The 16,478-nt window shown below is 37.9% G+C and overlaps 1 protein-coding gene across 1 annotated transcript in view; it reads right to left on the bottom strand.

Annotated features, from left to right (window-relative positions):
• Positions 1-9,105: 9,105 nt before the first annotated feature.
• MIB1 (MIB E3 ubiquitin protein ligase 1) overlaps positions 9,106-16,478 on the bottom strand; it is a 117,930-nt gene continuing 110,557 nt past the window's right edge. Inside the window, exon 22 of the mRNA XM_024757922.1 lies at positions 9,106-15,694. Coding sequence (XP_024613690.1) covers positions 15,554-15,694 — 141 coding nt within the window. The 3' untranslated portion in view covers positions 9,106-15,553. The remainder of the gene's footprint in view (positions 15,695-16,478) is intronic.

Genomic DNA, 16,478 nt, shown 5'->3' on the forward strand with positions numbered 1-16,478 from the left:
GCCATGAATTATGTTCAAGCTCCCCACGCCACCCCGTCTCCACGGGAGGAAAGCAGGGCCGGGGGCACCTCCACGCAGCCTCCCAGGACAGACCCGGGACGAGGGAGGGTCGGGCGTGCCCAGACGCAGCATGACTGCTACATGAGGGGACACTGAATTTGATCCAGCTTCAAGTGCCCCCTGCCCAAACTCCCCACCTCACAAAGAAATCTGGGGTCAGGGGGCGTCAGTAACTAGGTTCGGACTGCCATCTTGCCCCAAATCAAACCTCTAACCAGTTTACTGGAGAACAGTTGCTTCAGATCTGAGCTGCGGAGTATCTAAGGGCCCATTAGCAAGGACGGGGGGAATCCCGTTAGAATTTCTGCAGGAGATAACTCCACCTTCTCCACCCAGTGAGGGAGTCTCTAGTCTCCTTGGAGGAAGCTGCCAAGAGGTTTGGTCCTCCGAGAGAAGACAGAACTGCATCAATCAAATGAGTATGTATTCAGTGCTGACATGCCCAGAACTGTGATATGCCAGCGAGAAATCCTGGTTCCTGTCACCAATTTGTTTATAATATGGCTCAACAGAGATGGACTCACATAAAATGCTTTGTAAGCAATGCACTAAGGTTTACCTGAAGGCTAGCCCAGAATGGGTCCTTAACAAATAGTTGCTGTGGGAATTGCTTATTAAAACTTGTAGGAGTTCAGATAGAGGAGAGATCTGAGGGCCTTGGAGTTCCTGGGAAGCTCTGGAGCTCAGGGTCAGGATGTGGGAGGTGTGCTGGATCGAGGTTTCAGACCGAGGGAGAAGTGTGAGCAAAGCTTTTACACCACGAGCCCTGGGGAAAGTAGACGATGCAAGATGGCTGCATATCTTGGGTCTCTGTTGCACACTCACTTCTGTCGCGCTGTGGGTGTCTCCTGATCTTTCTTACTGATACAATGACCCACGGTCTCCCCCAAATTATATTTTATTCAAAGCAGAGACTGCAATATTATGGGGTATCGGAAAATCCTGTGACTTGCCTGCCTACCCCTGGAGAGGTCCTGTCACTGATGCAGAAGCTGTCCTTGTCAGCAGCGGGCTGTGGTCACTCTTCACCATCTGCTGGCACACTCTCTTCCAGCTGTGGTAAGGCTGGGCGTGAGTTAGCTCCACAAGGACGTCTACAGGGGCATTTCAATCTCCCAATCCTGAAGAAACTTGAGCTGCAGGCCCCACCAGACAGGCCCTTCCAAGCCCTGGGAAGGGTCTGGGAGTGTGTTCATACGGTCACGTTGTTTGTAAAATAGGCAAAAGTAATATATTTTAAGTGCGATCAGTCAACACCACTTAGTATTTCCACTCCCACTTTTCTTCCGCTTCTCCGTGTCAGGTAGCGATGGCGTAGCCCCGCGTTTTTGAGATGAGGCAGATGAGGATACATTAAGGATGCACTTAGTTTAGTTGGATACATCCTGGTGGCTTGCAGTTACTTCTCTGTATATTTAAGTTACTGCTGAGCCATCCTGGTGTGGACATTGCTTCTAGGACCACTCCCATCACTCTCCCTGCTTGGTGGTGTGATGGGAAAAGACAGGATCAAAAGGAGTATCTCAGTATGCTTGTGTCCTATGGCACCTGGTACCTGAAATACATGGGTTGTGGAGAAAAGGGGTTTGAAATGAACGCAGTCAGAAGCTGGCCGGTGAAAAATTCTTCCAATCATCAGACATGTAAATGGTAAACCAAAGACTTGGTTCTCATTGACACCTAGTCAATGGTCTGCTCTCCTGTCAAGATACTGAGGGGGTGAAGGTCAGGATTCCCTTCAATACCAGAATGATCCTCCTGTCCCAGTGCTAAGCCATGGAGTGGTTAATGGCAGTAACGGGTCTTCAATTCACTAAGAGGATTTTACTGACCCCTTGTGGGAGAGCGAAGTTGGTGCACCAACGAAGGGATACTTATTTTTCTACCATCCTTCAGGGGAAAATTCAAGGAGCAGAAAGGTGAGGTATGTTATTAACTGCCGGGGTTCTTCCCATTCAACTTGAAACTCTCATTTACAATTATTTCTCACATCAGCTTTTTTCCTGACACACTTCAGAGCTCTCATCAAAGGCAGGAGGTGTGTGATGTCAGGTTGTGATGCCTTTGGTTGTTTTAAAAAAAAAAAAAAAAGGAAGGAAGGAAGGGAGGGAAGGAAGATAAGAAAAAGAAAACCAATTTTGGATCCTAGCACAGCTACTGACTAAATGAAAGACTGTGAACAATTTGTTTAATCTATCTGAGTCTCGCCATCCTCACAGGTAAAATGAAACTCATTGTTAGTGATGTGCATGTTAGGGGCTTAGTGTTTATGTTGCTATCATTAAACATAAGGATGTCATTTTACTCATCATCTTGGTGCTCATCGGACAGTTACTTCACACTCCTGTATAGAACATCTTATTTTAAATTTAATTAATTAATTTATATATTTCTTTTTGGCTGTGTTGGGTCTTCATTGCTGTGTGCTGGTTTTCTCTAGCTGCAGCGAGCAGGGGCTACTCTTCATTGCGGTGCGTGGGCTTCTCATTGCGGTGGCTTCTCTTGTTGCGGAGCACAGGCTCTAGGGACACGGGCTTCAGTAGTTGTGGCATGTGGGCTTCAGTAGTTGTGGCACGTGGGCTCAGTAGTTGTGGCTTGCGGGCTCTAGGGCGCAGGCTCAGTAGTTGTGGCCCACGGGCTTAGTTGCTCTGCGGCACGTGGGATCTTCCCAGACCAGAAGCTCGAACCCGTGTCCCCTGCACTGGCAGGCAGATTCTTAGCCACGGTGCCACCAAGGAAGTCCCCTAGAACCTCTTTTTTTTTTTTTTTTTGCGGGACGCGGGCCTCTCACTGTTGTGGCTTCTCCCGTTGCGGAGCACAGGCTCCGGATGCGCAGGCTCAGCGGCCATGGCTCACGGGCCCAGCCGCTCTACGGCATGTGGGATCTTCCCGGACCGGGGCAGGAACCCGTGTCCCCTGCATCGGCAGGCGGACTCTCAACCACTATGCCACCAGGGAAGCCCAAGAACATCTTTTAAAAAGAGAAAAAATCTAGAAGTTTCTCCTCAATGATCAATTTCCTCATTTGGGACCAGGTCTGCCAGAGCCTGACAATGCACACAGAAAACATTTCTTGTCCAGGAAGCTTGGTTTCCCTTGTGCGAGCAGAATTCCAGAGGAGGGGGCACAGAAAAACCACCCCCCGTCCCCAGCGGGGCCAGCAGGACCGTCCTGGGCTCTGGTGTGTGTCTTTGTTTATCTTCCCGTAGGAAATGCCTAAGGTCCCACTCAGAAGTAAATACTCTTTGCTGAGACCGGAAGGAGACAATTCTTATTTTCCCAACCTGCAGTTTGAGGTTCCTTATGTTTTGGACTAAGAAGCCCTCAGCATTCCCAGGAGGTAATGAGATGGGGAGAAGGGGGTGCAGGACATAAGCGGGTGTGCTCTTCCCCGCAGAAGGTACGAGGGGCTGAACAATGTCTCCTCACTCTTTCCCTTTCTTCCCAGAGCAGGGGAGAGAGGACTGGAGGATAACAGACCCTGGATTAGACTGGGGAGACTGGGGCTTCCCTGGTGGCGCAGTGGTTGAGAGTCCGCCTGCCCATACAGGGGACACGGGTTCGTGCCCCGGTCTGAGAAGATCCCACATGCTGCGGAGCGGCTGGGCTCGTGAGCCATGGCCGCTGAGCCTGCGCGTCCAGAGCCTGTGAAAAAAAAAAAACCGAAGCGGGTACCAATATATACGTGCGTGTATTTTCTAGCATTAAAATTAAAACAGTGGAGGATAAATAAACCATAATGTTATTTCTAGGGGAATGGAGGATGGGACAGGGATGGAAGCTAGATTTCTTTGAATATATCTTGCTTTGTGGAACTGACTTTGGAAAAATTTACATATTTTACATAATTTTAAATGAAATTAAATTAATGAATAAGGCAATTCCTAATATCCAAAAATGAAAGTAAACTTGTGTACCCAGTTGGTAGCATAACTACACAGAAAAGCTACTACAAGGTCTTCAACGTTTAAAAACGTTGAAAACATACTTTTAACGTTAAAAAAAAAACTGCAAACATTTTTTTAACTGTTTTCAGAAATCATATTGTTGGTGATAACACTGTGATTGTGCAATAAAGCAAATACTTATTAAATGGTTGAAGCAAGATGTAGGTATAGAATCGATAAGCTAAATAAACAGCCAGTGGTTCTGAATTTGAATTAGATGGTTGGTTTTTTTTTTTTTTTTTGGTCCCGCCGCACAGCTTGTGGGATCTTAGTTCCCCGACCAGTAATCAAACCCGGGCCACAGCTGTTAAAGCATGAAAGCACGGAGTCCTGACTGCCAGGGAATTCCCTCATCATGAATGTTTTTTTTTAAATCATAAATTGGGATTTTGTCAAATGCTTTTTATCCATCTAGTGATATGGTCATATAATTTTTTCTTCTTTAGCAATATTGATGTGATGGATTACATTACTTTTCAAATGTATCAGGCTTGCATAACTGGAATAAATCCTACTTGGTCATGGTGTATGGTTTTTACACATTGTTGGGTCCTACTTGCTAATGTTCTGTTGAAGATTTTTACATCTATGTTCATGAGAGATATTAGCTTACGGTTTTTCTTTCTTGTAATGGCTTTTTCTGGTTTTTGTATTAGGGTAATGTTGGCTGCTTCTATCTTCTGAAACAGATTGTAGAGAATTGGTATAATTTCTCCCCTGAATATTTTAATTCACCAATGAATCCATCTGGGCCTACTACTTTCTGTTTTGAAAGGTTATTAGTTATTGATTTGATTCCTTTAATTTATATGAAACTATTCATACTATCTATTTCTCCTTGTTTTGTAGTTTTGGTAGACTGTAAGTTTTGGTAGACTGCTTTTCAAGAAATCGGTCCATTTCATCTAAGTTATCAAGTTTGTGGACACAGTGTTGTTAATTATCCTTTTAATGTCCATGGGATCTGTAATGATGGCAGCTTTTTCATTTGTGATATTAGTCATTTGTGTCTTCTCTTTGTCTTAGATAACCTGGCTAGAATTTTATCAATTTTATTTATCTTTTCAAAGAAGCAGCTTTGGTTTCCTTGATTTTCTGTTTTCAGTATCACTGATTTCTGCTCTAATTTTAATTTTCTCCTGGTTAACTTGGATTTAATTTTTTCTTCTTTTTCTAGTTTCCTAAGATGGAACCTTAATCATTTTAGATCTTCTTTTCTAATGTATACATTCAATGCTATAAAAAATTTCCCTGAGAGCTGCTTTCACTGCATCCCACAAATTTTAATCAGTTGTGTTTTTATTTTCATTTAGTTCAAAATATCTTTTAATTTCTCTTGAGACTTCTTTAAGCCATGTTATTTGGAAGTGTGTTGTTTAATCTCCAAGAACTGTGGGATTTTCCAGCTATCATTGATTTCTTAATTCTATGGTGGTCTGTGAGAATACTGTGTATGATTTCTCTTCTTTTGTATTTGTTTCACTTATTCCTTCTCTCTGAAAATCTTCCTTTAACACTTCTCACAAGGCCAATCTACTGGCAACAAATTTCCTCCATTTTTATTTCTCTGAAAAAGTCTTTGTTTCTCCTTCACTTTGAAGATAATCTCATTGGATACAGAATTCTGGGTTGATGCGTTTTTTTCTTTCAACACTTCATTCTGTTCCACTTGAGTGGTGTCTAAAGAGAAGTCTAATGTAATATATTTGCTCCTTTATAGGTAAGGTTTCCCCTTCCTTCCCCAGGCTGCTCTCAAGACTTTTCTCTCCATCTTTGATTTCCTGCAGTTTGGATATTATATGGCTGTATGTCTATTTTTGGTATTTATCCCGCTTGGTGAGTTTCCTGCATCTGTGGTTTTGTGACCATCATTAATTTGGGGGAATTCTCAGTCATCATTGCTTCAAATATTTCTTCTGTTCCTTTCTCTCTTCTCCTGGAATTCTCACTAAACATGTTACACCTTTTGAAATTTTCCCACAGTTCTTGGATAGTCTGTTCCATTTTTTCATTCTCTTTTGCTCTCTGCATCTCAGTTTTGGAAGTTTCTATTGACCTCTCTTTAAGCTCATTATTCTTTCCTCAGCCATGTCCAAGCTACTGATAAGCCCATTAAAGGCATTCTTCATTTCTGTCACAGTGGGTTTTTTTGTCGTCGTTTTTATCTCTAGCATTTATTCTTTTTAAGCATTTACTTTTGATCCTTTTTTAGAGTTTGCATCTCCCTGCTTACATTACTTATCTTTTTGGATGCTATTTACTTTTTCCATTAGAGCCCTTGTCTAGGAGTTAGGCTGTGTTTACTGTTTGCTATGGCTGTACCAGAGGCTAAAATTTCTGGTGTCCTTGCTTTCGTCTCCATTATTGTCTTTGGGTTTCCCTAGAGACTTATTAAATAAGGTCTGAAATATGCTGCTCTTTCCATTGTAGTCCTGCTATTATACAGGAGCCCTCTTGATGCGTGGGGGGTAGAATGCATTTGACAGTCCTATGATTAGGTCTCAATCTTTCAGTGAGCCTCTGCCCCAAGCTGTCATCTCAAGTGATTCTCAGTTGTTTTTTTTTTTTTTTTTTCCCTTTAGGTGAGCCAGGAAGGTTACAGTGGGCTGGAGTTGGTTATCTGCCTTCCCCCAAGTAGAAGCCCAGAGTGGATTGGAGTTGGGTATTTTGTCAGTTAGGCTTTGGCAAATAGTTTCACTTAACGGCAGGCCTTGTTAAGGCTAACAGAATGTTCTGGATGTATGGTTACTTCCTCCCTCCCCCTACCAGAAGCACAAGAGGCTTTTTCTCTGATCCTCATTGTGAAAATCCGATAGGCCTCCTGGTGGTAAAATTCACAAAAGTATGGGAACCATCCTGGAATTTTAATTCTTAAGTTTGTCCACACTGAGCCTCCAGCAATTCAACAATTAGACTTTAGGGTTTCCCATCCTGACACCAGGTCCAGCAGTGGTTTTGGCACCTGGCTTTCTGCTTCAGGAAGCTGTGATTCTCTGCACTGGCCTGTCTACCATTTTCAGAGAAGTGGCTTGTCCTGTGACCTCAATTCTCTGGTGGATCAAAGAAGAGCTGTTAATTTACTGTTCGTTCAGTTTTTTTCTTGTTGTGAAGACATGGGTGTCAACTTGAGAGCTCCTTACATGCCAGACTGGAAACCGCAAGTCCAAACTTGTTTTTTAAAGGAAAGTAACTTGAGGTAACACATAGGCAAGATTGAAGTGGGAAGGGGCTGTCATAGTGACACCAGGTAGAACGCTTCTGAAATTATCCATGAAGAGTTGATGAGTCCTTGACAAAAGCAGTGGCTCCAACAAATAATTAGATGTGATAAAAGTAGTCAAATATGACTGAAGTTTTTAGTCTAAGAAACTGGATAATAAAGATAATACTATCAATTAACACAAGTGTATTGCACACAGTCAATTTAAGGTTGGGACATACTAGGTTTGAGATGCCTGGATATCTATTAAAATATGCCCAAAGTAAGTTGAAAATAAGCATTTTAGGATATAGAATCAGGAATCTTCCAAACATTGATAGTAACTGAGCCACAGTAATGATGAGATCATTGATACAGAATATGAAGATGAATAAGGAACAGCATGTAACATATCAGCATTTCCATCAACTAGGGTTATCATTAACGCTTTCCTCTAGAAAACATTCAGAATTTTGAGCAAATTATTTCCTTTGAGATTCATCCCATATTCATATGGGAACTGCCTGTATACCAATTCTGTTAATCGTGGCAGATTTAAGTTAACCTTTCAATGAGATCTTATCAGTTCTTTAAATCTACTGTTGAGAACATTTTTCTCAACATGTAGTAAATACAGGCCCAAATTCCCATCTATACCTTGGTGGGCAGAATAATACCCCATGCCCCAAAAGATGACCTTGGAACCTATGAAGATGTTACGTTACATGGCAAAATGAAATCAAGGTTGCAGCGGGGTTAAGGTTGCTCATCAACTAAAATTAAAATAAAGAGATTATACTAGATTATCCAGATGGACCCAATGCTGTATAACAAGGATCCTAAAAAGTGGAAAATTTCAAGAGGCAGAAGAGGCATTGTCAGGGTGATGCAATGTGAGACTCAACTGGCCATTGCTGGCACTGAAGACGAAAGGGGACCAAGGAAAATGGGCCACCTCCAGAAACCAGAAAGAGCAAGGAAATGGGTGTTCCCCAAGATCATCCAGAAAGCCCTGACAGCAACTTGATTGTAGCCCAGGGAGACTCGCGTCAAACTTTTGACCGCCAAAGTCCTTACTGTGTTCCGCCACCACCTTCACAGTAATTTGACACGGCAGCAATATGAAACTAACACAATACTCCTGTACTATTGCATACATACTAAGGGCATATAATCTTTGTGAACTTCAGTCTTTCTTCAGTATGGGTTGGCCATGGTCAGCAGCCAAAGGCGTTCTGATTAGATTGTTTCTCTATTTTTGTATTAAATCAGGGTTAACTTCACCTATAAAAGCTTTTCCCAAACTATATGTCAATGTTCCACTCAAGATATAAATTGGTGTTCTGTGGAAGTAAAGAGAAAGGAAGTGATGTCAATAGTCTTAAATATATGAGAAATAATATTTATATATTGATTGAAAATCTGCCTTTCAGAAAGTTGCCATATCTAAAAATGTGAGAACCTGGTATGAAGGGGTATTTTAAGCATAACGTATGACATCTGATTAGAGCATCAGTGCAAAGGCAGCACTGCCCAGAGGTCGCAGTGATGCGTTAACTCAGGGACTGATGGTCACTGTTTCAGGCCTTGTCTTCTCGTATCATGTTTATCATCTTTTTGTCCTTAAAATAAATTTATCAATTAGTTTTGTTATAAAGAGAAAAACTATTAGCCAAATGATCATTCTTTAGCAATTAATTTATCTGAGAGATCATTTTTCGTGTTCTACTTTAATCCGTGCACTCATTCTGTCTTATAAACCCCTATCACTGCTCTGCAATGCACCATTTAAAAGTTTTCATTATTGATTAAGTCTGGGAAATGCTACACTATAAGACTAACAGTTTTAACTTCTGTGAAGGATGAATAACTATCAATGATAAAAAAATAGAAAGCAGATTTTCTAAAATGGCTTTATTTTAAAAACCTATACAGCTTTGATTTAATAAAAAATATTGCCATGAAATATCTAATCATACAGCAACAGAAATAAACCCCCAAATACAGTTAATTAGAGGTTATCCAAAAATAAATTCACAATTTTAAAGTTGGAATACACATGCTTTTTTTCAAATAAACAATTTTAAAACTGTTTCAGATGGTTTTCATCTTAAAATATCCAGGCTACACATACTTAATCTTTTGAACTAAAACCAGACAACCTCTCAGTAACTTCACAAGTAAGTGTTTCTATTAACCTATAAAAGAAAATAACCCCCAAACCCTTCCATTACTGATTTAGTCACAAAATGCTAACAAAGCCAAGTAAATCATTGTTTTAAAATGTGTACCTCTTGAAAATGAAATCTACATCTGAGTTGTGAAGCATAATAAACTTTGTATAGAAGTTGAGCCTTCATGACTAGTCAATTTATTTTCTATCAAGTGTACCCTATTCAGACTACTTTCACAATATCTCTTAATCCTGAAAGAATGTGAGGTGTTAAAATAGGAAAACCTTCTTTGGCCCTATAGATAGAGAGGTACCTTAAATGTAAACAACTGCAATGAGAGCCTTCTAGATGTGGGCACCTATGTCTTATATAGAGTTGGAGCTGTATTTCCTTGTTTCTGAAAGACATGATAGTCTCCTTCCCAATAATAAAAGATCTGATGTACTGAGATTTGTTTTCAAATGCCATAACAATCAAAACTCACGTATACATCTATAAAGAATAGTTTCAAAAGATCAGAGAAAAGCATTATATAAGATACATCATAGGCTTTATTAATGGTAAATGTTTGCATTCATTTTTAAAAGCTTAGCTCTTGCTAAGCATTTTTAAGCAAAAGCTAATAAACGAGAATCATTTGCCATACAAAAACTATATTCACAAACAAGACTTTAATCAAGTGAAAACTAAAAAACACCGGAAAAAATACAAAACACTGCTGAGTCGATTAAACCGCCTTCTATCGCTAAATATATTTAGAATGACACAAGCATATTGAACAGAAAATCAATTTTGTGGACTCAGTCTAAGTAAGACCAGCGTTAAGAGTGTCATGCAATTCACGATTTTCTTTGAAAAAAAAATTTTTTTAAACCAAATCACTTGAACAAAAGGTCTTCTTTTCATTTGAGGTGAAGACAATCTGTTTTCCAAACAGATTCTCCTTTTATACTAAAATAGCAAACTGTATGAACTCTAGCTCCTCTTCCCAGGTGCTACTTATACATGACTTTGCATAATGACTTAACATAAAAGTACTTTCCTGTTAACAGTGTCATGGCCATAAATAATCCATTTTAAAAAAAACAAATGATCAAGTGCAAATCTAAGAAAACTTCCTTTAAAGAATTACCCAAACCCAGCACACAAGCAGGATCGCTATTACACGAGCTAAGAAGTACAATTTATGAACGTGTGTATGATGATAAACGCACACTAAAGACCACCTTCTATAAAGTTTTAGTAGTGTTGCCAAGTTAATAATTCCTTCAAGGCACTGAAGAATTATGTAGATGGATTTTCCAAAATATAACTAACAATTGCTTAAATTGTTAAAAAGCCCTGAGTCAGAACTTTCAATAGCTTCCTGAAATTACAGATTTCAGACACAATGGCACATTTGTTTATTGTATAGAAAATTACAAGACCATTTTGCTTTTTGGAGGAAAGAAGTAATGTTTATGAAACAAAATCAGACAGACTGCACAAGAAAAGTAAAATATTAAGCAATATTATCTTTCTTACACATTTTGTGTCAATTGTAACTTGTAGTTACGGATTTAGGCACCAAATTGATGTGGCAAGTCACCTTTCTTGTACCTACTGCTTCCTCAACAAAATAAAAATCTCAATTTTAACCTCAGGTTTCCATCTCCTCCTTAGTCACAAATATGAATAAATGCTGGAAAACTAATACTCTGACAGAAAAAGAGGTAGAAAATTCCAAGGTAGCAACTTACAATTTTAATTCACCAGTTCTACTAACTAGTTCATATTTTTATACTCTAGTTGCACCCACTACAAACCATTTATCAGCAAATTGAGGCTCAATCTAAAAAATTTTTCCCCTCACTGCAGCAAAGCAATGTATACATGAGACAGCATTAAATAGTTTTTCTTCAAATTTAATGTTTTGAAGAAGTACAACTGTAATTAATACTGTTATAATTTTATATATATGTTAAAGTTCCAAGGCTATACATGATTATCAAGTAATATCAGTAAGCATTCCTATCATAATACTCAAGCAAATAAAATTAGGTTGCCTTTTTGAGAGAAAAATACATTTCGAAACAGTTACAAGTAGACTTAAAGAAAACTGACATTTTCAACAAAGAGGCACACAAAATTTGCGAATATCTATTACTTTCCCAATTTAGTACAAATTCAAAGCTAACCTAATTCTAATGTTTAAAATGTGTTTCTCCCCTCTGGCTCAAAATGAAATAACAAATCCTTCTAATTAAAAGATATTTAAAACCTACTCAATTACAACTGATGATAATTGGGAGGGAGGGGAGAAATTCTGTCTCCCTCAGATTTGATATTTACCATCACTTTAGATCTTGCAAACACAAACAAACTCAAGATAATTCAGGTGTTTCTTGATTTATACTTAATCAAAATTCTATTCCACTGGAGGAGGGAGAGGGGGGTTGTTGCTTAATGGGTACAGAATTTCAATTCTGCAAAATGAGAAAGTTCTGGAGATCTGTTTCACAGCAACGTGAATATACTTAACACTACTCAACTGTATGCTTAAAACTTGTTAGGATAGTAAATTTTATGGTTTGTGTTTTTAATCACAATTTTAAAAATGCAAAAACTTCTATGCCGAAATTCAATTTTTACACAAATTATTCCTATAAATATTTTAGATACTCTGAGAGGGTAAAGTGGATAAATGCTTTTCCTTTCGGATTTTTTTTTTAAAGCAAGCTGTTCTAAAGTCTACAATTTCCAAAGCAATTATCAATGAAACTACACTAAAAACTGCCTGAAAGACCCTTCATTCAATTGAATATACTCTCTACACTCACTGCTTTGATAAAATCTACATGATCCCCATTTTTCTCTAAACTCAGAAACTGACTTTTCTTTCTTACTTACTGCAACCCCTGCCATCCTCCCTATCCAACTCCATCACCAATTGCCCTAGTTCGTAAGGTTAAATATTTCTTAGTCCAAAAGGGTCCAAAACTCATAATAAACAAAGAATAGCAACTGGGCAACACATAACTAGACAGTCTATTTCTACCATGTAAAAATGACCTAGAAAGCTCTGAAATTTGAATTGGATAAATCTTAAGCAGCATGCATTGCAATATGCTAAAATGCTCTTACAGGCTAAAGCCATCAAATATATAAATTTAAGAAAGTTATTTTCAACATTATCAATTAATTTTATGCCTCGGGAGCTAGATGGTTAATCTGCAATGTTTAAAATGACAAATAACCAAGCATAATTTGGCCAGCTAAACTAAAACACTTGTGTAATATAATATTCCTATACTAATACAAAATGATCTTCTCTTGAAAAACTTTCTTGCTCCCAATAAAATTAAATATGTATATAGTATAAACAGTAAGAATGTTAAATTATGTGAAGAAAAACTATTAGAATAGCACCATCTGGTAAGTTGTATCTATGTTTTGGGTAACAGAGCTGACAATGTTAGAAGAATAAAAGAAAAAAAAAATGTGGTAGGAGTGAGGGGGTACAGAGAGGGAATCCAAATACTACTTAATGACAAGTCTTCCAAAACATTAGGAAGAAATGTTATGTGTCTTTAGATCCCTTCTTTCTGAAGGGAATATTTCAAATATACAATGGCTGCATGATAAATTCTGTATGTGCTTAGAAGCTGACAATTTTTTCATTGTTGTGTACCTTGCCCCTGAAGCCCAATAAATATGTTTTTGAATGAATGCATGTCAGTTTTGTTTTTTTTTTTAAACGAATCTAGGAAAAGAAAAAGCTCTTTTGAGGCACAAGGTAAAGAGATGATAATGACAAGGAAACATCCTAATTGGGAAAGTACTGCTGAGACATATAATAAGAGGTAGCAGTTTCACAGAGTTAGAGCAAAGTCATTAAACAATTAAGTTCTTAATCTTATTCTCTCTCACAAACTGAAAATAAGTTTAAAATAATTTTTTAGGTGCTTACAAACATGAATAGAGAAACATTTTCTTTTCACTAGACAAATTTCAATGTGGTACAAACAAAGAAGCACTATAATTATAGTGACTTTATGACTTTTGTAATAGTTTATAAGTTATTATATTTTTAGTATGGAGGAAATAAACTAGTCTGGAAGATGAAACTGCCTTTTAGGGATATAAGTTTAAGCACTGCAGCTCAGAAGACAGACAATAAGAATTTAAGTGAAGTAAAGCTCCTGACCATACAATTCTCTGTTTGGCCAAGCTATGCATGAGTCAGCTAGATGTTCCCTCCTTACAAGTTGATCTACTGGAAAAGAGATGGGCAGCCTCTGGCATGGAAGAGAAAGAAAACCCTGACTTACATTGTTTTCAGATCTGAAAGAAAACAGTCTGTTTGTCTCTTTATGTGAACATCATCAGACAGATATTCTATCTTTTCCTAACTTCAAAATATGGCTTAATCAACAGCCTCAGTGGCTCATTATTAGATAACTGAGTAGAGACGACATAAATTTTCAAATTTAAAATTTATAAAAATTTTACTGTTCTAAATAAGCCACTCAGCTTAAACACAGATACGGAATTACCGAGACTATAAAGCCAGGCAGCAAAGCACACCACTGTTCTCACCAGGACTTGCAGAGGCGGCAGCCATTAATTAGCCAGAAATACAATGCTGTGAGGGCTAGAGACTTTGTACTTTCAAATTTAGCTGTTGCAGCAGAAAAATTGAAATAAGAACCAGGTTCAAAGGGGAAAAAACTGACAAAAAAGATAAGTATCCTTAGGAGTTAACTTATACACAGTATATAGTAGATACTATTGTAAACAGCTGATTATTTATATAATTATAAATATATATTTATTTATAATCTAGCAGTAATGAACCCCAAAACACTTATTTATGTGTATATTCATTTTAGACGCTGAAAGATTACTCATTCCAAGGAGAAAAAATAATTAGATGGTCTAGAGTAAACAAAACAAAACCACAGGTAATCAGACATATTTCTGTAAATGTCCTAGTCATTCTTTCTAAAGTAAGTATCTACCAACTGGTTATTTACTAGGTCTTGGATATTGCTGGCAGTTGAAATAACATCCCCATCGTTAGGTATGAAGAGAGACCCTGTTCTTTATAGTAAGCTCTACTGTCTGAGAGAGAATGGAAGCGAGGCCTATGATGAAGGTAGAATTAACAGACACGGAGGAGAAAGGACCGCTGCCTTTGGACAGTGCATTACCCTTCTCGGATCACTGCTACTCAGCACGTTAGAGAAGCTAAACTGAACCTCAGAGACCCAAACAGGGCAATATCATTTCACTGGTCAGATCAAGCCTGGATAAGTAACCACTGGGGAAACTGAGGCACACTTCCCACAGACAGTTTTTTAAAAGCTGGCTGAACAAAACAGTGTACAAATTAATATAAGAAAGGCAACCGTTAACAGTCAGTTAATAGGTGCTCTTTTATTGGATGACTCCCCCCACCCCCTTCAGTTCCCCACTATGATTGCTTATTTTTCCTTTTCATGTCTATCAGTCATTTTGAAACTGGCAAGTTGATTCAAGTTAAACAATTTTCCTTTGAATCCAGAAAATAAGTTAAATGCAAACTTAATATTCTCTCATTCTGTATTTCCATGTACTCTAAGAATTTAGAAACAATCACTTAATAACTTTATGTTATCTTAAAAAGAGAATCCTCTCTTCAGTATTCCCTTAACCATGCAGAACTTGTACTATAATTTTATCGTTTAACATACATGACATAATGGTTTGACTTCCCCCTTTCATTTGATGCATGACTTTTCTGAGTACCTGTATCAGCTCACTGTGTAAAATCATGATAAATTGAAAGATAGCTGATCATAAGGAAGTATATCTTTTGAGGTCTAACAAACTTATAAACTATAAGAGAAAATGCAATAAAAACAAAAATAACAGGAGATCCTTAAAGGATTTTCCCCCTTAGAAGTCAAAGGTAAATCACCTATGAATTACATGGATTTGATGTTTCAGATTGAAAGGAAAAAACCAAAAAACACAGCTTCAAACACTGTTTCGTAGAGTTTTTGTTGTTGTTGTTCTGGTACATTTACAGTCTAATAACACTCTAGTAAAGAAACTATGATATTAAAAATTAATTCATTAGAACTTCCAACTAGCTCACTAAGATCTCATGACCAAATACTTTAGCTAACAAAACACACTGAGTTTTTAAGTTAATACAAAAGAATCCTTCGTTCAATAGCCTTTCGACAAATAGGACATTCACTCATTCGGTCTCCACAGAGCTGGCACGTTCCATGGCCACAAAGGAAAATCATATTCTTCAGACGATCCAAACACACAGGGCACATTGTCTGGAATGTGAGATAACAAATAAAGTAATAAATGCTGAGACATTTTCTATTTTAAAAGTGTAATGTAACAACTCTGTAACATCATTAATTTTCTTTTATTGTTTTAGTCAAATAATCTTTTGTTGCTTTAAAATTTTTAAACAGTTAAAATATCATCCTTATAAAACAGAAATATTGGTTGTACTGTCAGGTCAGTATAAAAGGTACTATCTAAAATAAATATTACATAAAACAGTATATAAAATTAAAAATTCAAATGCCAAAATCTAATAGGAAAAGGATGAAAATAGCCCCATTCAGTCTGACTCAGATTCTCCAACTCTAGGTACTATGCTGTTCTCACATGAAAATAACACAATGTATGGGTGGGGGGGAGCAGTGAAGGGATGTTGCTGAGAACACACACATACCAAGCACCATGCTGGATATGATCCAGTCTCAAGGCCTACATCACTCCCACTTCAAAAAAGAGGAAACTGAGGCTTAGTGGGGTTAAAGACTTCCCAGGGCAAGCTATAATGTGAACTCAGGTCCGTGTGGCCCCAGAGCTCTTGCTTTTAAAAATGATACTGCACTGTAGTACTTTCAACGTAGACCCCCTTAGTTAAAAACAATTAACCTTAGTTATATATTGTTAAATGTAACTTAATCAACTTAGAAGAATTAAGGAGGACACTTCTGTGAAGTTTTCTAGAAAATCACATATTTACTTACAAAGCACATTTTGCATTTTATATTTATAAAAACATATTTTACCTTAATATATCATAATGCTGAATTAGAC

Source organism: Neophocaena asiaeorientalis, unplaced genomic scaffold (assembly GCF_003031525.2).
Source record: "Neophocaena asiaeorientalis asiaeorientalis breed wild unplaced genomic scaffold, Neophocaena_asiaeorientalis_V1.1 scaffold142, whole genome shotgun sequence".
In the NCBI taxonomy this organism is placed as follows: domain Eukaryota; kingdom Metazoa; phylum Chordata; class Mammalia; order Artiodactyla; family Phocoenidae; genus Neophocaena; species Neophocaena asiaeorientalis.